The following is a 27,276-nucleotide window of genomic DNA, read 5'->3' on the forward strand; positions in this document are numbered from 1 at the left end:
TGCTGTGCAGGTGGTGCAAATACAAGTCTTGATTCTCTACAGAGTAGATACAGAATGCAAGTGCAACCTTTAGTCACACTCTTTGGTTTGTAGTAACTTTTGCTTTTGTAGGTATTTCTGTGACTATGTGAATTTGTTATGTCGTTACACATAATGAACAATGTGTGTTGCTAGAGCAGATGTGTGATTTAGCTACCTCTGCAGTTGCTTTTTCGAATTGCTGAAATGTACGTTGCTCAGTGGTGGTGATACGTGAGGATATTCTGTAAAGCATGTTAATTTAATTCCTGCTAATACAGTGCCGCCTCAGATTTGTTGGTATTTTTGTCTCTTAGGACAGTGAAGACAATATCCATTTATGAATTATAGGATTGCATTGTATTTATTTATGTTCTCTGTTATTGCATACGAGTAAGCCAATACCTATAGTGCATCAAATGTAATTGTGTATAGCAGGAACAATGTTTTCCTTCAAATGTGCCTGCTATACTCATATGTATGCTCTGATTGCAACTTAGGATTCATGGCTCCAATCACAGTAATTTTCCATTCGAGGACATGCTTCCTTTCCCTATGTGTTCTCATGAATTTGTTCAAGGACCCTCTTTGCCCATTACTATCCAAATTCAATGTGATCAGCACAGTAAACTCTGCTAGCAAATTTACTGCCACATGCTCCCGCGCCAGTATATGCCCTCTGCACTACATATCATATACTTTTACGCAGCCTATTGAAACCAATTCCTTGTAACTTAAAAGAATATGGATTTTATATTGATATCTGGAAACTAAACCTCCTTTAATTGGTTTTACCCTCAAAATATACTCCAAGACTTTATTTGGCACATCTCTAGATTGTGAATCTGATAGATAATAAAACTGCAAATGTCTAAGTGGTCTGTTGGCATTTCTGAAATATTTTATGTAGCTACAGCTAAAATCCTGATTACATTGAGAAAATGAGAAAGATAAAGCCAATAAAAGTAAACTGAGCAGCGATCCTAGGCCTTCATGTTTTCCCAGGTCTGTGAAACCTTAATGCAATTTTTTCAAGTTATAAAAAACTAAAGGAACACGCAAGCAGTAATGAAAGCTAAAGTAGGAAAAAACATAAGCTAGAAAAATATCTGGGAAGATGTCAGCCCTCAAAGATTTTGGTAAAAGAGACACACAGAAAATATTTCTCAGAAGGCGACAACATTCTACCGCTTCTAGGATTTTACAAAGCACAAATGTGAAGGCCAGAACAGCTGTATGCTGGTAAAGCAGCAGACATGCAAGGCCTCTGTAACACCAGCAAGTATTTCAAAACAGCAGCATTCTATGCCTTGCAGCAGCACTGAGATGTTGAGATGGGAAACAAAGCTGCTCTTGCAAGTTATTTCATACCAAAAAAAGGAAATGCTCCTGGCAAAACTTGGAAAAAATACCATTTGTGCTCTCTGTAAATAGTCAATGGGCTCTAGGAAAAATACACAGGCACCTAGCAGCAGTTGCTAGGCCATCTGATAGCAGGAACTGGACCAAATGCTGCAGTTTTGAGGTGTTTTTTACAGCCAGCCAGATGGAGGGCCCTGGGGAGGCTCTCCCCTGAGACTGCTGCACTGCTGAAGCAGCTTTATGGGGCCGCTGCAGGAGGCTCCAGGCACAGCTAGGGCTCAGACAAGCACCCCGCCGGGCTGGGTCCTCAGCCGCGTCCGCCGCCCCCGACAGCCACAGCGAGCGGGGCGAGCGCCCGCAGCCTATCGAGGCGAGACTGAAACGAGCTCCCGGTGCAGCCCGACAGCAACGCCTACCCGAGCCGCCCGCCGGCGCGGGACACTACGAAGCCCAGCGGCGCCCGCGGCCGCCCGGCCCCACCCGGCGGGAGGGGCACGGAGCAGGCGGAGCGCTCGTCACTTCCGCCGCCAGCGGGGAGGACTTCCGGCGCGCGAGGCGTGCGGCGGGGCGCTGAGCTTGGGGGCGGCCTCGCGCCGTGGCAACGGCCCTCCTCCGGCGCTGAGCGCGGGAAGCGGAGCGGGGAGGGGAGGGGTGGCTGGGCAGCCGCCGGGGCCGGGCCGGCGGTGAGGGGAGCGCTGCGGGGCGCGCTGCCATGGGGGCTGAGGCTGCCGAGCGCTCCTCCGCGCTGTGAGGGGGCGAGCCCAGCCCTGAGCGCCATGGCCCTCGCCGGCAGGGTGGCCGAGTGGTGGGCCCGGCTGCGGAGCCGCTGCCCCGCTGCCGCCCCGCGCTGCCTGCCGCCCTGCCTGCCCGCCGGGCCCGCGGCCTGCCGGCGGCGGTACGGCTCCCGCCGCACGGTGAGTCCGCGGGCTGCCCGGGGGTGCGGGTCGCTTCGCCTGCCCGAAATTGGCCTGCAGCGAGGCCCCGAAGGCGGCCTTCCCAGGCAGGCGATGCTGCCCTCCAGTAGGTACTTGCCGCTGCAAGGGCGTTTGTGTCCCCGTGGCGATAGGGCTTGCCGTGCCAGGCGAGCTGCGGCACCCCGCAAATGCTGGTTAATGCTCTGTGCTGGTGCTAGCAGGGAACTGCGGGCTTGCTTCGCTGCCTGGCCCGGAGCTGCGTACATAGCCCCTGTAAGAGAGATGAGCTTTGTGAATCTCTATAAAATTTGCCACCACAGTTTTTCGATGAAGTGTTACTGATGGCTGTTGGGGGGTCTTCTGGTTCCTGATGCTGAAAACTTTGAAAAGCAAAGAAGCCACTTATCTTCAGAATGTTGTATTACCTGGAACGTGCAGGAATTTTTTTAAAAAAACAACATCCTTTTTTTTTTTTTTTAAGTGTTGGACCTTTCTGTGTATGAACCAAGAAAGTCAAGCTGACTTCCTGCCTTTTTTTTTTTTTTTTTTAATTTAGCTAAGATGTTACCTGTAGCTTTCTCTTCCACAAAGTCTGCTTGCTCCTTATAAGTTCACTGCTATCTGAGCTGCTAGGTATTGTAGCTGTATTCTTAACGTGTTTGTGAAGAACCATGTCCTTAATGGTCCCCTGAATCAGTTTTTCTTAATCCTTAAGTTTTGTAGTTGAACGAACTTGAAACTGTTTTTAAGTTTTACAACTTCCTGTATTCATAAGAACATTGTACTTTTCACGACACTTTCCAACATACTGATTTTACAGGGTAACAAATAAATATATATGTATGCATGACTAAAGTGAAACACCAGCATTTTAAAAATTGATGACAATTTAGGTTTTTTTCTCTTACTATTCAACCTATGCCTGTTCTAGAGAAAAGAGTTAATTATTTTTTTAAAGGCTTGTATTGTATGTAGAGGCTATAACTACGGTTTATGAAAATTTCTGTTTTTCAGGAAAAGTTGGATATGTCGATGTATCCTGTTGAAAGCATTAGAAACTTCAGTATTATAGCTCACGTAGATCATGGCAAAAGTACACTAGCAGACAGATTATTGGAAATCACAGGTAAGTTTCCTCATTTTATGCTACCTTTTCTTGACATGTAAGGGGATGTGTAAGTTCCTGTAGCTTTGATTATTACTAAAATTTCTAATATCTTTGCTCTTCTAGTGCCGGGTTGCTTGTGCTCTAGGCTGCCAGTTGTGTAGTGTTACAGATGTGAATATGATGGAACTTATTTCTGGTTGAGATCTGCCTACAAGGAGGGGGTGAAGAAGTGTATAGTTTAGAAAGTAACTGAAAAGGAATTGACTACCTTGTTCAAGATGTTCCTTCCATTCCCGACCAATCATCCATTAGACAAGTATACAGCAAGTTTATGACGTTTACTGCCAGGGTTTGGGTTGGACAGAAGGGAGGGACTGTCATGACCTAGGAATTCTGGACAGAGTAGTTTTCAAAAGTGTTGATGAAAGAGAGGAACTTCAGCTGCTTGTACTTAAATGAAAGTAGTGGTATGTCCTCTTGTGAGCAAACCATAAACTGCCTTTCATCGTGGCAGAGCTTACTGGTACTGAAGCTGACATGGTGCTGCATTGTAAGTTTTAGAAATGTACAGACCTATGTTGATTTAGATTTAGTGTGTAGAATAACTGCCAGTAATTAAGTGTAAATTCCATGGATTCTCAGCTGCTATAAAGACTTGCTTTTTCCTTCACTCTTAAGTGTTGGTGAAATTGTGTTACTTTTATATTCAGAGGTATTTATTTTGTCCTCACCAAAGTGCTTCTTGCACTTCAGTGTTTTTATTCCTGTGTTGTTATTAAGAAGAAGGAAAATTACCCCCCTTTAAAATTAAAGTGAGAAACAGAAGTGCTAAGGGATCTTCATAACTGTGACTCTGAAACTAGGCTTTCCTGGGGGGGGCGGGGGGGAGAAGATGCCTCAGAAAGTTCTCTAAGGTAAGCTGTAAAGCAATTGCTCTATCTCCCAAGACTAATTTCAGAATAGAGCTTTGAAAGAATCTTACTTTTCTTATTTAAGGAGTGAACAAAATAAAACCTGAGAGAGAAGCCTTTGATCAAAGTAATTCTTTATGATTACGTCGTGTGTCACTATGGGCAGATTTACCTATATGTCTGTGATAGAATGGAGTTTTGAATTCAGATCTGTCAAGCTGTGCGCTAATGCTCTTTTTGCACTTGAGATTGGCACAGGTTGGAGCTGTGGGCCATGAAGCTGCTTTCCAGTGATAGAAAGTGAAGTTTCTTTAAACATCAAAATTATTTAGAACCAAATGGAAGCTTTGTTGCTTCTTAATCTCTGATTTAGGTTCATGTGATACTTTGTATTGTGCTTGTTCAGGAAAGTATTATATGTAACTTTCTATGTAAAAATATATTTAACAAATGTTAAGAGTTAAACCATAATTTTATTTTAAAATGAAAATCTAAGTTTAGCTTAATGAGATTAAAAAGCTTCATTTGCAGCAGCAAGTCCCATATTTTCCTGGTTAATGGCATTTTCAAGAATGATTTGTTTTGAGAGTTAATGTACTGTATGAGGTAATACTACTGGTTGTTTGGGTTTTTTTATTCTTAGGAACAATTGCTAAAACTGGCCGTAATAAACAAGTACTGGATAAACTGCAAGTGGAACGCGAAAGAGGAATTACAGTTAAAGCACAGTCTGCATCTCTCTTCTACAATCATGAAGGAGTAAACTACCTCTTAAATCTTATTGACACGCCAGTAAGTTAAGTATAAGCAGTGTTTGAATCACTCAAAACTGAGTGTCTTTTTATTTAAAAGTAGGAGGTTTCTGGCTTCTTGTATTTATTGAATTATTTTTTTTTTTAAGACTTGTGAACATATATACAAATGGAAACATCACAATATAGAAATCTTTGCAAAAGACTTTAGAAATACCTGAAATTGTAAACACTTATTTTCTCTACAGGGCCACGTAGATTTCAGCTATGAAGTATCACGGTCACTGTCTGCCTGTCAAGGTGTCATACTTGTAGTGGATGCAAATGAGGTGAAGTTCTTGTTTTCTACTTAGAATTTCAGTAATTTCTTGAAGCAAGCAAGAGAGAAGATTAGCTTGTTTGTTTGTTTTGTTTTTTCCATCTGTGTGTTTGCTCCTGGTCTATCTCCATAAAAGTATTATGTTGCAGAAAAAGAGAGTTATGGGAGTTTTGAAAAATACCCAACTACTAGGGACAAATACTTGTGTGTTAATAGATACTGCAATTCCTTGGCATAGCAATAAAAGCACATGATTAATGCAGAATCAGATCCTACTTTTTAGAGTGTGACCTTTGCAGATGGCCATCTGGAGAACTTTTAGTTATTGTACTAATACCTATTTGAGTACCTTCAGTTCGTAGTGGGAAAGCTAGATAATTTGTTCAACGAGCAACACTGTTAGTTGTAACTAATTGCCATTGTGGTTTTGATCATTTGTAATACAAACCAATACTGGCAACATAAAGCTGAAGGTCACTATAGGCCGAATGTGAATAAATGTATTCTGGAAGTGAGAAGTTCTGCATCTGCAAGACCAATAAGTTCTTGATTGATCTTTCAGGAGAAGCAGGAGAGTGAGGGAGTAAAATGTTTGTAAGGTGATACTCTCATAAGTTTACAAAGCCTGTACTAAGAGGGAAATGAAATTAGAGCTCTTAGTTGCACTTTTATTTGTACAGGGCTAGAAACGTTTTTAAAGAGTCAGTTAACGGACCAGAATGTGAGCATTATGGGATCATGATTTTACATGTGGACAGTACCTTAAGAATACTTTTTTCTTTTAAGAATTGTAAGAATTTTCTCTATGGCATATTTATAATTGGACTGTGTAAGGGTCAAATGAATGCTACATTTTTCCTCCTCATGAAAAAAAAAAACAACAAACCCCAAACCAGCTAACTTTCAATGATTATGAACACTTGCTCCTTCCTAGCTTGGTGGGAAAGTAGACTTACGTAAAATTTGGTAATAAGTACATTTAGAAAAAATGTATTTATGTTTTTCTATTTAATGTGTATATATATTTTTTTAATGTCGCATTTAGATACGTGATTACTTGGTATTCTGTATTTGCCATTCAGTCAGAATGCTTACAAACTCAACTTTTTTCGTTATAACTGCTAATGTATCTCCTGCAGCCTGAATTCTGGAGATAACGTTCAAGATTTAGGTCTTGCAGATTTTTTTTCATTTTATTTTTTTACATAAATTTTCGTTACTGCTTATTTACATTACCTGAAAAGTTAGGCCTATATATCCATAGTGAATATCCCCATATAAGTAATTTTCCCATTGATCTGTTTCAAACAAAGGGGAATACAACATGTAGCTTATTTTCCTCCTTCTCTTCCCCTCTATCCTCACTTGTCTCGTCTCTGGTCCAGTTGTGATATTAGGCTTTATGCTCTTACTCCTTAGCATCTCTGTCTCTTTGTTTTCCCTTGTCTGGTATTTGGATCTGGAAGGTAATCTTCCTTTTTTCCTAATCAGAGCTATTGTTTTGTCATGCTTTTGAAAGAAATGTGACGTGCAGACCTTATAATGTTTTCTTTTTTGAAAATAACTAAGGTAAGTTGAAGACGTGTTCCTGCCCTCTGGAGTAACTACAGTCTTATTACCATGATAAGCAACCCATTTTCTTTGTCTTAGTACATTTGTTAATAGTTTGTTGTGAACAAAGAATCTGATTTTTAGATATACCTGTTATGGTCTTGGCTATTCAGAAATAAATAACATACACAAAAATATGTACTTGGTGCATAGTGTAGGTGTAATACTGTGTTATCTATAAATAATTCCATGTAAGTCGTCACACATACAGCATTATTAGTTTGTCTACTGATAATCAGATTATGAGAAATGATAATTAGGAATGTTGTTTCTCAGCAATATGTTTAATCAATAACCTTTACTTATTTTCCATCCCCCAAATGGAGTGGATAGAATAGCAGAGTAACCTTACATTGTATAGTCTGCCTGAAAAAACCCCAACAAACAAACAAAACCCAACCGCCAACTCAGGAAGTTTCCATGTTAAACTTTTATAATGCTTATTTTCTAGGGTATTCAGGCTCAGACAGTGGCAAACTTCTATCTTGCTTTTGAAGCACAGCTTGCAATAATTCCTGTCATAAACAAGGTAATAAAAGTTTTAGAGTTTTATATTCAATAGTTCTGGTGTTTAAATGTGTAGAAGATTGATAAAAAATGTATCCTCAAATAGAAGTATGTAACCAATAACTAGAATGTAGTAAGAACTTCGTGTATTTGCTTTCTGTTTAATATTTTACAGTAGCTGCTGGGTACTTCAGTTTTTGTTTCATAAAATACGTGTAGAAGCATTTTACAAGCAGCACTGAAAAATTATTAATGTGTGTTTTATCCTAATGAGAACAAGCTGAAGCTCTGGCATTTCAGGGTTTCAGGTTGACTCCATGTTAAACAGAGGTGAAAATGTTTAGATGGTATGGACATTTCATGGAATCAAAATCATTTAGGTTGGGAAAGACCTTTTAAGATCACTGGGTTGAACTGTAAACCTAACACTGCCAAGTCTATCACTAAGCCATGTCCCTAAGTGCCACATCAACGTGTCTTTCAATTACTTTCAGGGATGGTGACTGCCATCACTTCTCTGGGCAGCCTGTGCCAGTGCTTGACAACACTTTCGGTAAAGAAATTTTTCCTAATAGGAAATATAAACCTCCCCTGGTGCAACCTGAGGCCATTTCCCCTTGTCCTGTCACATGTTACTCAGGGAAGAGACTGACACACACCTCGCTGTGACCCCTTTTCAGGTAGCTGTAGAGAGCGATAAGGTCTCCCCTTGGTCTCCTTTTCTCCAGGCTCAATGACACCAGTTCCCTCAGACGCTCCTCATAGGACTTGTGCTCCAGACCCATCACCAGCTCTGTTGCCCTTCTCTGGACACGCTCCAGCACCTCAGTGTCTGTCTTGTAGTGAGGGGCCCAACACTGAACGCAGGATTCGAGGTGCGGCCTCACCAGTGCTGAGCACAGGGGGATGATCACTTCCCTTGCCCTGCTGGCCACACCATTTCTGATACAAGCCAGGATTCTTTTGGCCTTCTTGGCCACCTGGGCACACTGCTGGCTCATGCTCAGCTGGCTGTCAATGTCCTTTTCCTTCAGGCAGCTTTCTAGTGGCTTTTCCCCAAGCCTGTAGTATTGCACAGGGTTGCTGTGATTTGGGTGTGAATGGCTGGAAAGGTGTAGATTAATCTACAGGTGCTTTGCCGAGCTCCATGCAGGCTGGTTGTGATGTGGCTTTTTGGACAGTACTAATCCCGCTTTTTGAAATACCAGATTTCTAACACCTGTGGTTTTCAAATTGAAACTTACAGATGTGAATGATTTAGAAGGCTGTCAGTGTGGGCTTAGGTAGTCTTATATGTATATGCTTTAGACTTAGCGATAATTTTTGTGCCACTTCTTAGTTGACCCTTTAACCTGAGAACACTTAAGACTCTTATCTGTGCATAGGAAGGACTTAGATAATTTGGGGTATATGTAACTGTCCTGTAGCCAATCATAATTTAAATTCACTGGTTCATGAACACTGGAATTCTTTCCATTTGAAATACTTTTTTCTGGTGAATCTTCAAGTGGCTTTTTATGGAAATAACTTAAACTGTTCTTGCTATGATAACACGTATATTCCTTCATGCTTTAGTGTGGTGTTTTTTTGGGTTTTTTTTTTGTTAATGGTGATACACGGAGGAGATTACATGAGTAGCAGTTCAGTCTTGGTTTTAAATGAAATCCAAGTGCTGTGGTTTATACAAGGTTTGCAGACTGTGTGATTGGGATCACAAGTTTTAATTATTGCTTAGCTTAAGTTAATTGCTTTTTTTAGATGTATATTGTACTTAATGTTTAAACATATAAACAGTATAGGTAGCACTTAATGCTTTCAAATTACTTTGTAAAATGAAGATTTTTACCAGCTCTTGGACAGAAGTGTTTTGCCTAATGAAATGGGCAAAAAATAGTCTAGTTACAGAGGGTTACTTCTAGTTCCTGAAGTCAAGCAAGGGAGATGTTTTCTAAAACGAATCTTGATAAAGGCGTTTTCCTGAAGACACCTGGTATTAACTCATAAATACAGAAAGGTTCCTTGACTTGTATATTTGGAAACTACATTGCTGGATCATAATGGAAGATGTAATTGCCTGTATATTTAACAGTTTGTTGTTTTTCAGATTGACTTGAAGAATGCAGACCCTGAAAGAGTTGAAAAACAAATTGAGAAGCTGTTTGATATCCCTATAGATGAATGTGTAAGGGTAAGGTCTCTTGAAGTTTTATAACGTGGCAAATTTTCATTAGCTGCAAAGCAGATATACAGATGTGTACACCTAGTAAATCAACAGAGTGCTATTTGTATGCCATACATGAATTTCTTTAAAGTTCTTTAAAGGAGATTTCCAGTCTCCTGGAAAAGACGACTGCGGAACATACTTCTCTGTTAAAAATTCTAGTATGTCTTGATGAATGGCATCAAATAGATTTTTAAATTATTTCTCACTGTGAGTCTATATATTGTTTTCATTTTTACCATAATAATAATTGTCATTCAGGAGAGAAATTATTCTAAACTTTTTTTTATAATAAAAAAAATTTAAAAAGTGTTCATAGTAATAGCATTTTAAAGTGTGTTTCAGAGTGTTTTTATGGATAGTATTATCTGTGGCCACCAAAACTGTCTAAGCTAATGTGACACTAGTTAATAGATCTTACTGAATGGGTGTAAGACATATCTCATAAAATTGTTGTTGGACTTGTTCTAGATTTCTGCTAAACAAGGAACAAATGTTGAAAAAGTTCTTCAAAAGGTTATTGAGAAGATTCCACCGTAAGTCTGTATTTAACTATGAAACCTTGTAAGGTTAATTAGGAAACCATGAGTTGCATTTATACAGTATTGGCAGTAGTTTTGCACTTAATATTCTTCTGATTTAAAGTCAATACTTTATAAAGAGATATGGGAGAAATCTGATGTTGGAGCTGGTTAAGTCAGTTTAAAATTGCAAATCAGAGGGAAATGACACTTTGGATTTGAGATGCCTTTTAAGAAATGAATGTGTGAATATCAGCAGAGAAGGCTTCTTTATTCTTAAGAAGTGGGAGAGGAAAAATTAATTCATTCTGAAATGAAAGATGAGAAGTGAGTCGCTAAAGGTGGTACTTCATGACTGTTTATATAGCTTCCATGAAACTCAGTGTTTGAGGATGTGTGCTATAACTTGTTTTGAACTTTGCATTGTTAAAATGGTAAAAGTAATGGAAATCTGCTGTGTTTAGTTTCATATCCTGAACTCAACCTTCAAGATAGATTTACCTAAGAACTTGATGACACAGCTGCTAAATTCAGTTTCAATCAGCATATTGCTCTTTATTCTTGTTTCCTACTATTAGCCAATAATTTTAGTCCTCATATTAGTTAATAATTAAAGTTAAAAGAAGCCACAACGAAAATCCAAGGTTAGGTTTCCATGAAAGATGGCAAAACCAAAATATCAGTGGACTTTTTAAACTCAGATGTTGGAATGTGTCGCAGCACTCTCCAAACTAGCCAGCTGCAACAAAGTCATTTACCATCTCATACCAGCATACTCTTTATGCCAGTCTCTCTGCTGCCTTCTCCTAGTCTCTCCTCATCCAGGGTGCGCTCTCTGTCTCTCTCTTCTCTCTGCTTTTTCCTCCTCTCTTTTCATCGGCTCTCAACCACTTAACAGAACCAGCCACAGCTGCACCTTACCTACATCAGCCAACCTGCTGCCCCTGAAGCCAGCCCACAGCTGTATATTATCAATGTTAATTAACCCAGCTTCATTCCTCTACAGGAATGTAACTGTTGAATTTTTGTTTTCCTCAAGTATGATATTTTAAGCATTGGTTTTCACCTGTTGCTGGGTGTGATAGGTATGCATTTGATTTTGTTCTAATTGTACTGCTGTTGCATATGGGGGAAATAAAACACAAATACGCTACATAATACATCGTGAAACACTGAAATAACATCTGATATGTATTTACTGAAAATTAATGTCGGTTTTTCTGTATTAATATGAATATGGCCAACTTCATGAGGCAGGCTTTAAACTGAAGGACTTGGAGGGTCCGAAGTGGCAATGCTCACACCATTGCAACAAACTGGGGAATAAGCCAGGCCAAACAGAGCAGCAAGAACCTTAGCTGCCTCCCAAAATGAGAATCAGAAGACCAATCACCTCATATGTATGTATATCAATGTACGCAGCCTGGGGAACAAACAGGAGGAACTGGAGCTTCACACCCAGTCAGAAAGTCACGATATTATAGAAATAACTAAAACATGGTGGGATAACCCACATAATTGGAGGATCACGATGGATGGCTATAAGCTGTTTTGTAAAGACAGGCAGGGAAGAAGAGGAAGAGGAGTCATGCTCTATGTGGAGAACCTTGAATGTATATGTCAGCTATGGCGATTATGGAAGCCCTATTAAATGCCTCTAGGTCAAGATCAGAGGGGTTGTCTCCAAGGGTGATCTTACAGTAGGTGTCTGCTACCGACCTCCAAACCAAAATGATACAGCTAATGAAGCAATATTTGGATCACTTAAGCAAGCTTTAGGTCAACAGGGCCTGGTTCTTATGGGTGACTTCAACTATCCAGACATTTGTTGGAAGAACAATACAGCAGCTCACATGTCATCCATTAAGTTCCTGGAATGTGTAGAAGACTGCTTCCTCATACGAATGTTAGATGTGCCAATCAGGAATGAGGCAGTGCTGGACTTGCTACTCACAAACCAAGAAAAGCTGCTTTGTAATATCTCAGTTAGGGATAGCCTTGACTGCAGTGATCACAATATTGTGGAGTTTGGGATCCTGCTGAGCATGCTGAAGGTTAGTGCTAGACAAAGGTTTTAGATTTTAGAAGACCAAACTTCAGCTTGCTCAGAGCTCAGTTGGGAGGGATTCTGTGGGAAGCTTCCATGGAGGATAAAGGAGCTAGCAAGTGCTGGGAGTTTTTCAGGAATGCTCTCCTGGAAGCACAAAAAACATCCATTCCCTTTAAAGGTAAGGGAAGTAGGTGAAGCAAGAGATCCCTTTAGCTTAACTGCGAGCTTCTTAGTCTGCTCAAAATTAAAGGAGAATCATACCAGATATGGAAAGCAGATTAATACCCATTGAGAACTACAAGGGCATTTCCAGGGTGTGCAGAGATGCAATTAGAAAAGGAAAAGCTCATCTCAAATTGAAATTGTCCATAGATGACAAAAACTACAAGAAAGGGTTCTTCAGGTATGTGTATTAACAAGCCAAAACAAAGGGAAAATACTGGCTCATGGTTAAACAGGAGAGGTGAATTAGTCGCCAACAACACTGAAAAGGCAGAAGTTCTCAACACTTTCTTCACCTCCATCATTACCACCGCTGTTGTGCCCCAAGCCTTAGGAACAAAAATCCACGTCAATGCAAAGACAAGACCCACTGTCAGTGAAGGAAGAGTCTTGTACCTGGAAAAACATAATCCAGGAGGGCAGCACAGACTGGGATGTACCTGGTTTGGGAGCAGCTTTGTGGAAAGGGACCTGGGAGTCCTGGTGGACAAGCAGCTCAATATGAGTGAATAGTGTGCTGCTGCAGCAAATTAAGCCAAGAGGATGCTGGGTTGCATCAACAGGGGCATCACCAGCAGAGATGAAGTAGTCATCCCACTCTACTGAGTGCTTGTCAGGCCACACCTGGAATACCGTGTTTGGTTCTGGTCCCTGCTATACAAAGAAGATGTGGGCAGGCTGGAGGGGGTCCAGAGAAGGGCCACAAAGATGATCCAAAAAACTGGGCAAAATGATCTAGATTCTACTTTTGCCAAGAAAGGCTGGACCAGATGATCCCTTCCAACCTGGTATTCTAGGATTCTATGAAAGTTTTTGGAGCTGGTTAGGGTGCTTGCTCATTCAGTATTGCATGATAAACACACTGTGTAATATATTGTTTTCATTTTTTTGTGGCAGACCCCAGTGTCATACTGCTGATCCATTGAAAGCCTTAGTATTTGACTCCACCTTTGACCACTACCGAGGTGTCATAGCTAACATTGCACTCTTTGGTGGTGAGATTCAGAAAGGGTATAAAATTGTGTCTGCACACACGAAGAAAAGATACGAAGTTAATGAAGTTGGAATTCTGACACCAAACGAACAGCCAACACATAAGCTGTAAGTAAAAACTTCTTGCATTGGGACAAGCCATAAATCTATGTAACATACAAAAATCCTGATTTCTGTTTCATTTTTGCTTGAGTGGTAAAGTCTGGGAAATGTCTGGGGGTTTTGTTCTTGATCTTTGGTGGTGGTTTTCTAATGATTATTATTTGTAATTTAATGCTCAGTGTCTTTCATTTTGGGCATGCTGAGGCAGAAGCTTGTGGGGACTGCTTTTGGGGCACTGGTAGGGGAGGAAATCATTATGTATGCAGAACATCTGGACAGCTTTTTTTTTAAGACTAGCATTTGATATTCTTATTCAGCTGTCCGATTTATTTCTAGGAACTACCTTCTTTGAGAATGGAAGGGAATGGGGCTTCATCTTAGTTATTGCTGCAGCATATTTTGAGGGTGGAAAACTTAAAATCCGTGAATACAACCACTTCCAGAAACTGGCTTCTCATGGCAGCAGTGGGAAGAAAATCAGGTACTTAGAATTAGTGGAGAAGTTTTATCAGTTTACATCCAAGTATGAGTTAATGACTTTCTTGCGAGATTCTCAGTGAGACTGCCTTACTGTGTCTGGTGGGTTTGAGCCCAGCCAGCAACTGAGCACCCAGCCAGCCCCTTGCTTACTCCCCCAACCCTAGTGAGATGGGGGAGACAACTGGAGGAGCAAAAGTGAGGAGGGACTTGTGGGCTGAGATAAAGAGAGTTTAATAAGTGAAGGAAAAGGAAAAGAAATAGTGATGCAAAGGTAATCAATAACTTACCACCTCCCACAGGCAGACCAATGTCTTGCTAGTCTACAAGTAATAGCCACCTTGGAAAGACCACACTCCATTTTTTTTTATTGTCTTTGGTCAGTTTGGGTCTGCTGTCCTGCCTGTGTCACCTCCCAGTCTTTTGCCCACCACCAGCTTATTTGTTGGGGGTGCAATGACAAACAGAGGAAACCCTCAGCTGTGTAAGCACTATTCAGCAACAACAAAAACATTGTATATTATCAATACTGGTTTAGTCACAAATGCAAAACACAGCATCATATAGGGCTTCTGTGAAGAAAATTAACTCCATCCTAGCCAAAACCAGTACACTGTGTTTTACTGTTTGTCTGCTATGGGTTCCTCTCCTAACAGCATTATGTCCTGATGGAAGGTATTTGCCTCTTGTTTGTCCCTCAGAAACTTGCTGTGGTGGCAGCTGGTAACTGTTCTGGCTTCTGTGTCTTACATCCTTGAGAAGCTCCTTCTAGCTCCAGCTTTTAAACTGGGAGTAGCAGAGAATTCAAAATTCAGTGCTGTAGATGTACTGTTTAACAGAAGTAGAGCTACTTGAGAGAGCTCACAAATCAGGGGAGAAACAAATCTGTCTTCTGGACTGTGTATTGGCTTTTAGGGGGGTGATTTATTTGAATTTCTGCCTGGCTAAGTTGAGTAAGAAAAATAGTGGAAATACTGATAATGCCAAGAACCATGTCTGCATAACACCAATTTTATTTAGATATGCTGGACAGGTGGGCTACCTCATTGCTGGAATGAAAGAAGTAACAGAAGCCCAAATAGGAGACACACTGTTTTTGTATAAACAGCCAGTGGAGCCTTTGCCTGGCTTTAAGACAGCAAAGCCAATGGTTTTTGCAGGTGAGGACTAAACTGGTATAAAGTGGAATTACTTTTTTTCCATTAACAAGAGTAAGAGAACTGTTAGAGCTTTTAAAATAATAGATGTATATATTAAGAGTTGTGAGAATTAGAATTTTAGCGAAGTTAAGCTACAGAGGCGCATCATTTATATAGTTTTGTGTAATTTTCCCTGTGGCAACAGATAGGATTAATAATAGTTGCAGACTGGTTTTATATGATACAAGAATAATATGTATTTTTAGCCATTATTTTTGCTTCTAATGCCAGTAAACTCTTGATAGCTGGAAAAGAAAGGTTGAGACCAAAAAAAAAAAGAAGTCAATTTTGGGAATTCTTTATCTTGATAATCGGGTTTCCATAATAATTGTGATCTTTTTTCTTTTGAAAATTAGCAGCTGTTTTGTTTTTGTTAAACATGGTAAACTGCCAAAGGTAATACTTGGCATGATTCTGTAAAATATTTGGCTTCTTAAGTTTTAATAGTTTTGTTGAGCTGTTGCCACCAGCTTCAGTAACTACTACAAATGCTATGGAAGGTGGCTTTAGAAAGAAATAAATTCCATACATCACTTTCTAGACTTGTTGTGAAGGAACGTGTAAAACTCACTTGAGATAAAACTTGGTATCATGGAAATCAGACAGTCTGACAGTGAATGTAGAAAAGTGTAATCCTGTAAATAATGGGGGTTTTGTGTGCATGTAGGTTGCTTCTTGGTGTAATCTACATTTTTCTGAACACGGTGATGTGAAAAGTGATACAGTAGAACCTATTTCAGGCAGTAGTTATACAAACAGCTGTTTTTATGAATTTCAAAAAAACATAGAAACCCTTGCAACTTTGAAATGGCACCTTTTTTTCCCCATTCACTCTTACATTTGAAGGAATGTCTCAGTGAAACCTGTCTGTGTATTCATTTATGCTTAAGCTATATGTCTACGCTGCAGCCCTGCAAAACAATGGTTATACTTAATAGTGCATCTTCCACAACTGTGAAGGACTAGATGAGCACAGTGCCCCTACCATTATGATCTGAGTGTTAATTCAGAGGTAATCTAAAACTTTTATTACATTTGGACTGATTTTAAAGAAAAAAAAATCCTTGTAAAGTTTTCCACATCTAAAAGCAGTTGGAACAGAAAGTAAGCTATTTCTGATTTCATTATGGTGTTCCCTGTAAGAGGCATATTTGAAAGTTACGTATGCACTAGATAAAGCTCTCTATCACATCATTTCTAATATGTTTCGACAGGCATGTATCCTGTAGATCAAACAGAATATAATAATCTCAGAAGTGCTTTGGAGAGGCTGACATTGAATGACTCCAGTGTAACTGTTCATCGTGACAATAGTCTTGCCTTAGGAGCTGGATGGAGGTGAGGCTTTTATATTGCTTTCCTTTCTGGAACTGTTCATAAATTGAGAATGCAGATTTAAGGCAACTGAAGGTAGAGCTAAAATGAATTCAGGATTAGAAGCTTCAGTTCAAATTAGTGATAGGTAAAGGTCAAAAGCATTTGATGTTCTTACATTCTGTGTTTGAGCAGAGTGTGCAATTTGTTGTGATTGATAGTTTTTGTTCTCCAAGACTCGTACTATTCAACTGTAGGATCATTTGGTCCTTTGGAGGTTGTTTGCTTGCCTGGTACTGCCAGCCTAGCAGTGTAAACATGCTGGAAGGTAAAAAAAACAACAAACCCACTGTGAAATTCCAGGGAATGTACTGATACTTGCACCAACAGGATTTTTTTTTTTCCAGGTTGGGTTTCCTTGGTCTTTTACACATGGAAGTTTTTAATCAACGTTTGGAGCAAGAGTATAACATGTCTGTTATTTTGACTGCACCTACGGTTCCATATAAAGCTATTCTTTCTTCAGCAAAGTTGATAAAGGTATGTTAAATTTAGTACAGCTTTATGTAAATAGCAGCTTAAAAGCCTCCTGTAATAAACATCTACACTTTTTATGTAGGCTAGTACTTTACTGGTGTTTCTAATGTTTACTATAAAATATTTAACTTGAAACTTTTTTAATGGATTTCTTTTCTTAAGGATGTTAACTTTTCTTCCCACTTCCACTTCAAGCACCCTCTTTTTATGTCTTACCTGTCCTTGCAAATGGGAATATAGGACACATATCTTGCTGTATTCTTAAGTGCATACTGACTGGACTGAGTTTAAAGCAGGTGAAATATTCTTCCAGGCTTTATCAGTCAGAACACTAATGTTTTTAGGAATAGCTTGTAGACTGGCAGGGGCTGGTGAAAACGAGTGAATTTTTTTTTCCTTTGATCACAGTGAAACAGGTATGCGTAAACTTCATTGAACTGGATGCAAATAAAATCACTGTGTTGGATTTTTAGAGAGACAGATATGGACTTACAAGCACCTGCTGACAGGAGACTGCAAATAGACTGACTCACAATCCAACATGTACCTTTAAACATGACATAAAATATGTAATTTACTAAGAGCTTGTATAAGAAAGGTTGCAGTACTTGCAAGGTATAAGGCATAGACCCTTTTTCTCTCCAGTTATTTTGGTTTCTTGCTTAGGCAGTGTCACAGCTATGAATGAAATAGTTGACACCTTTGCTACATAAGTGATTCTAGATTGCTGATGTGGAATTGTTTTCAAACGGTGCTGGAAGTTGGGTCCTTGTCAGTGGAAGTGACAATCAACTTGCTTCGGTGTGGTGGCAGGGCGGTGTTTTATGTAAGAAGCACAACTTTCCTTTTATTCTTACTTTATTTCTCACTCCAGCTCCTATTGCAGTGTTGGACTGGAAAAAATAGGTAATGAAAGCATTTGCACAGAAATTGAAAACTTAATTTCTAAGCCTGCTTCAGCCTGTAAGGGAGCCTGAACCCGAAGTTCTACTTAGAGAACAATGTCCCCATCCCCAAACTCCAGGATACTTGGAGCATGTCTTTTGTTGAAGCTGTGCCTTATACTTTATAGAGATGGAGTAAGAAGGAAGATCCTTGCTTTACAGGCAAGACAGAGCTGGGAAGACGGACAGAAAGGCACTTCTATTTTGATGGATAACCCTAGGTAGTAGTCCCAGTCCTAAGCACCTCTTCCATTTAAAATTCACTGGAAAAAATCCCCAAACCCCCATCTTTCAAGTGAAAAAGTAAATCCTGTAATCTTCCTGCCTGTATAATAATTTTTAAAGATACACTGATCAGAGACTTCTATATGTGATGTAGTAATCTCTCTTAAAATTGTGCTTGGTATAAATTTGGGTTGCATAATTCACAAGTGTTTCCAAGCAATTGAAACATTTTTTCAGTGCTATATTTGTCTCGCTATTCATTCTGCTTACTGTAATTTTACAAATATCTGCTTTATTTGTTTATTTTCAGGAGTATGGTAAAGCAGAGATCACTATTATCAACCCTGCTCAGTTTCCTGATAGACTTTCAGTATCAGAGTATTTGGAGCCAACTGTACTTGGTACTATTGTAACACCTCAAGAATATATTGGGAAAATAATTGCTTTGTGTCAGGTTGGTATATAGTTTTAGTTTTGTCATTTGTATTTCTAAGCTCTTTGTGTCATACTTAAAGTGAAGACACTAATAGTACGATACTAGATATTAGTACTTAAAGAGTATCTTTGACAGTAATTATTAGATACTTTTGAAAGAAATATGTTGAACTTTTTATGTGTAAAACCTCTGAACTACAAAATGTTTATACTGAAAGTTAGTGATGAAGCTCAGTGACAACAAAGGACTTTGTCAAGCATCCTGTACTAGACAAATTAGTAGCTAGTTCTGTTTTCCTGAAAGAATGGAATCTATTGCAGGGGAATAAGATCTGTTATTTTTTGGAAGTATGTTGATGGAAATCAAACTTCTGTCAACACTTTTCTGAGGCTTTATATATATTTTCAGTACTTTACTAGAGTAGATTTATAATAGTGATGGCCAAGCTTGTTTCCCCAAGTGTATTTGGAATACTAAAAATGTTTTAACTGCCATGCGTATTGTCTTTATATAATTTCTTCACAATATTTTTCTTAGCTTTTAAGACTTTGAAATGCTTAATACAAAACAGTACAGTACTTGCATGTCAGTACAGTGAAGTATAAGATCTATTTAAAAAAATTCCTAAAATAACTTTAAGAACACCCTCCTGGCAGGAAAGGAGATGAGCCTGCAAGTCCTACTGTGTAATACTCCGGTGTGTGTGAAAATCTAATTTCAGTGAGACTTCGTGGATAAATAATTCTACATTTAAAAGGCAGCAGTAAGCAGAAGCTGTTAAGGATTTCAGAAATTTAGCTTTCAGAAATTAAGTTTTTAGAGAGGATAGACTTGAATCATATGTCCAGTTAAGTTACAACCACTTTGTTTTTTACGGTGCTGCAATTTGTTCTGGGACTTTAGTGAGCTACAGATAAGAAAGTTACTGGGAGCTCTCTTGCATAACTGGAGATGGCTATTTATTTTAATTTGCTTTGTATTTATTTGTTGAAAATTTCTGTCAAGGCGAACTGAAACAGTTTTTATTTGTCTAGGATCGTAGGGCAGTCCAGAAGGATATGTTGTACATTGATGAACGCAGAGTTATGCTAAAATACCTTTTTCCACTGAATGAAATTGTGGTGGATTTTTATGATGCTCTTAAGTCTCTGTCTTCAGGTTATGCAAGGTAACTACCTCTTCTGTTCCCCCTTCCTGTTGTCCCCCACCCTGGATCCTGAAGAGTGGGAATGAAAAAAGATGTGAGAAGAAAATGTGGAAGGGTAAAAGTGAAGAATATTCTATTGTGGTGCTGCAAATCTAGTCTCGTTTCACCTTTAATGAATTAGATTCACTCTGAAAATGGATGGAAATGAGTCTGAAAAACACTAAAAGTGTATCACTAACTAATAATAATTTTCTCTGCACGTATTTTTCAAGTGTGACCTCTAGAGTGGCACTCACTCATCTAGATAAGTAAGATGTCACTTCAGACCAGTAAGAACAATCTACAATGGGCATTTTCTATTAAAGGAATCATTGAAACTGTACTTAAATGAATTAATTGTCTCTTGGTGGAAATAACCAAGTATTGATTCTTTAAAGCTAGTAAAAACAATCAACATACTATATTTTAAACAAACAACACTTACTTTAATTACATGCTTTATTATGGGAGTAAAGTAAATCATCCATATTTTGAGGCAAAATGTTCTGTTGTGTGTGGATTCTCTAAATTTGGAGGCTGTAACAAAGCTCAGCTGTTTGTGAAGAGCCTCTGTGAGTTTAATGGAAGGGAAAATGTTGCCTGGCAGATGGGCTTATGCCACAGGAGGCTCAATAGTTCTTACAAATCTGGTATGAAGAGACGTTGTTAGTAACATATATTACATTTTGACAGGAGCTGGTATACCCAACTACATTATTAATTTTATAAGCATAAAAACAAATTCAATTAAAGGACTGAATTTAGTTTGAGTTTGTGTTTTCTTAAATATGCCTTATAAACATAAGGTGAGATGTGTTTTGCCCAGGTTTGTATATATTTGCAGTAAAAGCATAATCAAAAGTGGAGAGGCAAGGACAGGTAGAAGAAGCTGGGGGATGAAGACTTTGAATTTTCTGTGAAGTTCTAGTTATCCAACTAGGTAAAAACCAACCTGTTTATAAAGAAGCTATTTCATTAGCAGAACTATGCTGGGTTTTCTTTGATTTGGATGTGATTGCAAACTACGTTGCATTGTCTCATTTCTTGATTATTTTTTTGTTTCCTAATTGACTTCCTAATGTTGCTTGTGTATCTAATGCTCTCAATCGTACTTTTGTTGTATGAATCTATTTACAAAATTATGGTTTATTAAGCCAATTAAGATAAAGCACTTTCAGATGCTCTCAAAGGATTTTTTCCCCCATCTGTTCTAATAAATATCAGATCTGACCAAATTAGTGATACTGATATTCTCCATATTTATACTTATATAAAGATACATATCTATATAAGATCTTGCATACGTATATCCCTGCATCTCCTGCATTGTAAGAATTTTTGCAAACCAATACACAGACAGCAAGACCCATACCTACCAAAGGAGAAACAGGGTTTGGAAATGAAGAGGACAACTTAGTTGTCAGAGAGAATGGTAACAGGGGTCATATATAAAAAAAACCATCTGTCAAATGAGAGGATGAAAAGAAAACTATCCAGGGTTACTGTTTGATTCCTGTGGCATCAAGGATGTTTACAGTTCAAAAGCTGTATTGAAGGATTCTGTTGCCTGGAGCTTGGAGGAACTTCCAGTTCCAGCTGATAGGAGATAAGGGTTTGCATAAACTTTATAAGAGATTGCATTAAGCATGTAGATTTTTGATTGATTTACCTTGTTCAGTAGCTGCAAGATATGATGATGTCTTCTGCTGCATTGGAGATGAGATTTATCTGCAGTGAATTTCTAGCCCAGCCTTGTGTAAGGGAGACATACTGAGACTACTAAAAACTCTGCTCCTATTGTATTAAAAGGTTCAAGTGTTTTATTAAGAAATGTGTCTATAACTTAAAATTTACAAAATAAAGAATGCAGGATATAAATTTTACAAGATCATCACTACTAAACTGTTTTTGTTTAGTTTTGATTATGAAGATGCAGGATACCAGGCAGCAGATCTTATCAAAATGGATATTCTTCTAAACGGAAATCCAGTAGAAGAACTGGCAACTATCATACACAAGTAGGTTGACTGGATTCTCTATTCTGAAGAAATAGACTTCCTATTAATATACAATTTTTTCATTTCATTGTATAGTAATGGGACTTGATCTTAAAGGTCTTTTCCAATTTAAATGATTCTATATATATGTGTTACTAATATCTGACAAATACGTATGAAAACAGCATTGAGGATTTCACTTTTGGAGATGATCTAAAAAAAGAGAAGCATGTTGTAATAGGAAAATTAGGAAATGCATACTATAATTAAAAACAATTTTCTACTTCCCTTTCTCAATTTATGTGCTAGGTATATTTTTGTGGTAATGTAGGGCAGGGGGGGAGAAGGAAATCCAAAATGCCAGTCTTCTAAGGGGCTGGAAAAACTTGAATACAGGAGATGCCAGATTGTTTTGGCACTTGCTACTCAGTACGGGAAAAAAAAATAAAAATTGGGTTTATACTCCCAGTAATTCCTGTTCTGTTGAAGTTTGTTGTTATCTTGTCTACAGCTAGAGTACCAGGATAATGTAAATATTTACTGGATGTAATTTCCTCAGAAATGTTTTTTTGCTAAAGTGATTCAGTTTCTGTAAATTTCTGAAGAATTACTGGTTTGCTGGTGAGAATAATGCCTTCCTGTTTCCAGTCTCTCCCCATGCTTTCTTCTCACAAAGTCTTTATAAGGCTCCCTTTTGTAACTTCAGCATCCCTTACCAGTAATCCTGAGATCAACTTTTTCTGTGGTTCTTTTTACTTTTTTTCCTTTCTTGAAATACTAACTTGTAGTTGCTAAATATTTGCATATTTTCATATTTTTTACATAAGTCAGTCCTGAAATTCTTGGAATTCTTTAACTGAAGAAGCGTGACATAGGAAAACAAAACCTTTACCTTGCTCCAAAAGGTCATGGGAGCTGGAATGGAATAACTTTCTCATATATAATTGCTACTTAACATATTTTTCATAAATATACAGTGTTTAGCAATTTACCTGCATCTCTTACTCTGAAAAGATGCAAAATGAAGTGGCCAACCTTGCAAAAGTTAATTATTGCTTTAAGATGTGTTTCTTGATCAGTTTAGTTTGCACTCCTGAACTGTTTACTCACTAAAATTAATTTTAGCCTTTTTGTAGCTTTAGAGTACAAATGATTTAACTTGTTGTCACAATGAGTTCTGCTCCTGCTTTAGTTACTCTCACAGTCCTCTCTAAATGGACTACACCTGTCCGTATAAAGGAGTTATGCTGAATTACGTTTGTAGAGGAAGAATTAGAGATTACTGTAACCTCAGTATTAAGATAGCCATTATTATTTGTCCTAATTACACAAATATCTGTATCCTCTAAAATGTAATGCTTAATGGTCATTACTTAAGTATTTCATGCTTAAACTGTTTGCTTTGTACAGGCAGCAAGGAGTCGCATTGTTGCTACATAAAAACATGTAAAACTGTTTTCAGCTGTATTTTGCTAAATATGTTTTTAGAGAGAAGAGACCCATTTGTTTCCAGTGGCTTATGGAAGTACCTGTTTAGTAGCTTCTTTAGATCATTTGTCATATTCTTTTTCCAAAATTTGAAGCAGATGCAGAATATAGTTGGATAATTTTTATTAGCAGATATCAGGAGTATGTTAAAATGTTTTTGTTCAGTTTGTTTTCTTATTATATAAAAACAGATGTTTGAAAAATATTTCTGTAATACATAGATATTTTGACCTTCTGGACTTATAATCAATGAAAATCCTCCTTGACCACCTAGTTTAAAATTGCATTTGAAAATGTAATGGTACTCAGGCTTCAGTGTGATAAATGATCAGGGTGCTGCTTATAAATATTTTAAATTTATTTGAAGACTTTCTGTGAATACAATGTTATCACCTTTTCCTATGAAGCAGGTGACATACAGGGACCACTCATTAGATATAAAATTATGATCTGATCAGCTTATCTTTTGAGTTAAAAAGAGGAAAACCTCTACTAAAATCCTTTTATCAAACAGGATATATTTTGGGGGTTGTATTACTCTTTCTGAAGACACTGGTGACTTCATTTTTCAGTGATAAGGCACATGTGACTGGTAAATTCCTGTGTGAACGTTTAAAAGATGCTATACCTAGACAATTGTTTGAAATAGCCATTCAGGCTGCTATTGGCAAGAAAATCATTGCAAGAGAAACGTAAGTAAAGCTTCTTCTGTTTCCCTTCTTTTGTTTACTTTTTTTTTTTCCCTTATTTTAAGCTGCTTTAAAAATGGACTTTGAATGCCTTAACCTAAATAGTTTTATATATTACGGTACTTTGATTTTACTGTAAATTTGTAATTTTCTTGTGTATGCTACCGAATCTCACGGGGGACACAGGCTGACCGAATCCAAACATTTGAGCTGTGACTATGACTAAGGTCTTTGTATAAATTTGATTGGGAAATGTATATTTTATTTATAATTGCTTGCGGTCAGCATTGCTCTTAGTAACTTGCAATACCCATGTGTCCACTTCCTCTTTGGCGCAGTGGAAGAAGTTTCTTACTACTGGAAGAGTTTAATCTCTGGGAGAGTCAGCAGAAAAAAGAACTGAACTGTGCTGTTCCAAAGGAAACGTGTTGCAAGCTAAACACATAGCTATTTCTCAGCAGCAGTCACTTCTTTTAGAGCAAATAGTTTCCTTGACACTTTGTTTCTTGTCACATTTTTGCTGTTGCTGTTTAAATAGAATTTGGAATGTGGTAAAATAATTAAAGGTAGGGATCCAAGCAGAGGTGCTCTAAGGATTTGTATGTACATATCTATATACACACATGTATGTAACACTGAATCATAGCAGAAACTGTAGATAAAAAGGCATGTACATATGTACATTATGTACATATTGCACGACCTAAAGGTTATTTCTAGAACTGAGAAATGTGAATCAAGTTTTCTGTTTAGAACTATCTTCTGTATACAAAATATGAAAATGTCATAATTCTGATGCATCTTACTAAACTAATAGAAAAAAATGCTTAGCATTTTGACAGCTCAGTATTTAGCTTCACACATAGGAGATGTTCTAATATGTTTATGTATGTTTCATTTTACAGGCTGAAAGCTTACAGAAAAAATGTTGTGGCAAAATGTGTAGGTATTTTTTTTAAATTTGTAAACCTAAGAGTCCTGTTAACTTGGGCTTATCTCTTCCTAAACACCCAGCAAAGACATGTTCTGTTTATGCATTCTACCAAGTGTCAGGGGAATATTAACATGTACTTTTAAGCTTGTATTTTGAAACTCAATTTGTGTAACCTCTGGTTTCAGCTTGCTGTAAAAGCAGATCAGAAAAAGTAATGGCTTTTTCAAAATTATACACATTAGAGTGAACTCAACAGCGTATCTGTGTTCACTCCTGTCTCACCATTTTCTAATAGTTGTAGACATAGGGTAAATGTGTGTGTACACACACATATGTGTAACTTCACATATTTCCTAAATTGTTTTTTTCAGGTGATTTAAGAAACTATAAAAGTGCTTTTTTGTTAACTTGATTATGGTTAGACACTTACTTGGGTTTTCAGAAATACATCAAGATAAGGTCTTAAATATGCAATAGCTGACTATCAGCAAGGCTCAACAACATTATAGGAATCATAGAATGGTTTGGGCTGGAAGAGACCTTAAAGATCATCTAGTTCCAACCCCCCTGCCAAGGGCAGGGACACCTTCCACTAGACCCAGTTGCTCAAAGCCTCATCCAACCTGACCTTTAAAGAATTTCTTCCTAATATCTAAACTAAATTTACACTCTTTTAGTTTAAAACCATTACCCCTTGTCCTGTTGATATAGGCACCACTAAAAAGTCTGTCCCTGTCCTTCTCGTAAGACCCCTTTAAGTATCAAAAAGCTGCTATAAGGTCTCCCTGGAGCCTTCTCTAGGCTCAACAACTCCAGCTCTCTCAGCCTGTCTAGAGAGTTGCTTCAGGGAAAAACATTGCCCCTTACTTACTTTGTATTTAGCTCTCTGAAGTGAACATGTCAGAAAAAATTAAACCAGTGTCCCTTTCTCACAACTACTGTAGAACTGTTTTGCTAGGCACATATGTGGGATGCTGTTGTTCAACATAGTATAAGGGTTCACCTAGTGTGTCTGGGCTGGGGCATCCTCCTGCTGTTCCAGGAGGGTTATTTGGATGTCCTACAGGGTGTGTCTACTGTCAGCCGGGCTTATGCGAATGCATAAATCTAGGTAACCAAATTCAACCCTCAGTTGTCTAAATGAGCATGCTTGTTTGCTCCGTTGTTCTTTTTAACTAGTGGCCTTTTGGCTTAACTGTTTGGAGTATAAAATAATCTTTTGTCATAATATAGCTAGCCTTTCTGACTTTTAAGCCCTTCAGTTTAGTGTTGCTGAAATATACTGTAGTTGCATTTAAGCTTACCAAAATATTTTTCCTTTTCATAGTATGGTGGAGACATTACAAGAAGAATGAAGCTTTTAAAGAGGCAAGCAGAAGGGAAGAAGTTGATGAGGAAAATTGGCAATGTGGAAGTACCAAGAGATGCCTTTATACGTGTTTTAAAGAGACAAACTGACAAATAGAGATCAGTGGCATGCAGCTGATAATTCTCTCAACTTTTTGTAATAAGGAGCTAATGTAGAATTTATCACTGTGAGAAGGAATATATCTAATTTACACCACTTAAAGTCAAATATGTGGGGACATAAATTGAAAGGACTATGTACTTAAAATATACAGATACTTGTAGATTATTATGAAATTAATTAGACTTGACAATGCCAATTCTAATTGTATTGTTTTTCAGTGTATTTCATTGTTTTCTAACATTTTTCTAACACTTAAAATGTAACATAATTAGGTTTTGTTTAGCATTGCAAGTCTGTATGAGAGAACAGGAACCATGTGGCAGTTCATAAAAATAATTGAAAATATGTATAGTCAAACAATGCTGGTTTTGTTTGGCTTTTTGGTTTGTTTTACCTAAAAGTTTGTGGCCACAAAAATATCAAGCTATTTCCTGTTTTACTTCCTCAAATTGCGGTTGTTAGGAAATCATGAAGATGCTGGGAATTTTAATATATTACAACACAAGATACAGAACTGCTATACTCAATAAGACTGCTTCAAGCCTTAAAGAATTCCTTTGGAATGAAAGTTTGGTTACAGACTCACAGAATGGTCAGGGCCTATGGAGATCATCTAGTCTAACCCCCTGCTAAGGCAGGGTCCCCTACAGCAGGCTGGGCAGTATCCCACCCAGGTGGGTGTTGAATGTCTCCAGAGAAGGAGACTCCACACCCTCCCTGGGCAGCCTGTGCTAGTGCTCTGCCACCCTCAAGGTAAAGTTTCTTCCT

The 27,276-nt window shown here is 38.2% G+C and overlaps 1 protein-coding gene across 3 annotated transcripts; it reads left to right on the top strand.

Moving 5' to 3' along the window:
• The first annotated feature begins 1,967 nt into the window (after positions 1 to 1,967).
• GUF1 (GTP binding elongation factor GUF1) lies at positions 1,968 to 27,015 on the top strand. Of its 3 annotated transcripts, none has more exons than XM_027779345.2 (17): positions 1,968 to 2,294; positions 3,309 to 3,420; positions 4,957 to 5,105; positions 5,314 to 5,394; positions 7,447 to 7,524; positions 9,607 to 9,690; positions 10,195 to 10,259; positions 13,414 to 13,617; positions 15,109 to 15,248; positions 16,502 to 16,625; positions 17,009 to 17,141; positions 18,618 to 18,761; positions 19,778 to 19,911; positions 21,846 to 21,947; positions 23,987 to 24,106; positions 25,009 to 25,045; positions 26,365 to 27,015. In XM_027779345.2, the coding sequence occupies exons 1-17, from the start codon at positions 2,157 to 2,159 to the stop codon at positions 26,500 to 26,502; spliced, it is 1,983 nt and encodes a 660-aa protein (XP_027635146.2). In that variant the 5' UTR covers positions 1,968 to 2,156; the 3' UTR covers positions 26,503 to 27,015. The 3 variants fall into 3 exon arrangements, with proteins under 3 accessions (XP_027635146.2, XP_005232171.3, XP_055650623.1); XM_005232114.4 differs by lacking the exon at positions 1,968 to 2,294 and adding an exon at positions 2,302 to 2,567; XM_055794648.1 differs by lacking the exons at positions 1,968 to 2,294; positions 3,309 to 3,420; positions 4,957 to 5,105; ... (3 more) ...; positions 10,195 to 10,259; positions 13,414 to 13,617 and adding an exon at positions 13,963 to 14,092.
• The last annotated feature ends 261 nt before the right edge of the window (positions 27,016 to 27,276 follow it).

The sequence above is a fragment of the Falco peregrinus genome, chromosome 2 (assembly GCF_023634155.1).
Source record: "Falco peregrinus isolate bFalPer1 chromosome 2, bFalPer1.pri, whole genome shotgun sequence".
Taxonomy (NCBI): Eukaryota; Metazoa; Chordata; class Aves; order Falconiformes; family Falconidae; genus Falco; species Falco peregrinus.

Excerpts from the sequence above, each read along its gene's own strand:
- GUF1 (XM_005232114.4), top strand. The coding sequence starts at position 2,388 with ATGCTGCCCTCCAGTAGGTACTTGCCGCTGCAAGGGCGTTTGTGTCCC. Across the intron at positions 16,626-17,008 it reads GCCTTAGGAGCTGGATGGAG|GTTGGGTTTCCTTGGTCTTT; the intron begins GTGAGGCTTTTA and ends TTTTTTTTCCAG. Across the intron at positions 24,107-25,008 it reads AAAATCATTGCAAGAGAAAC|GCTGAAAGCTTACAGAAAAA; the intron begins GTAAGTAAAGCT and ends TTCATTTTACAG.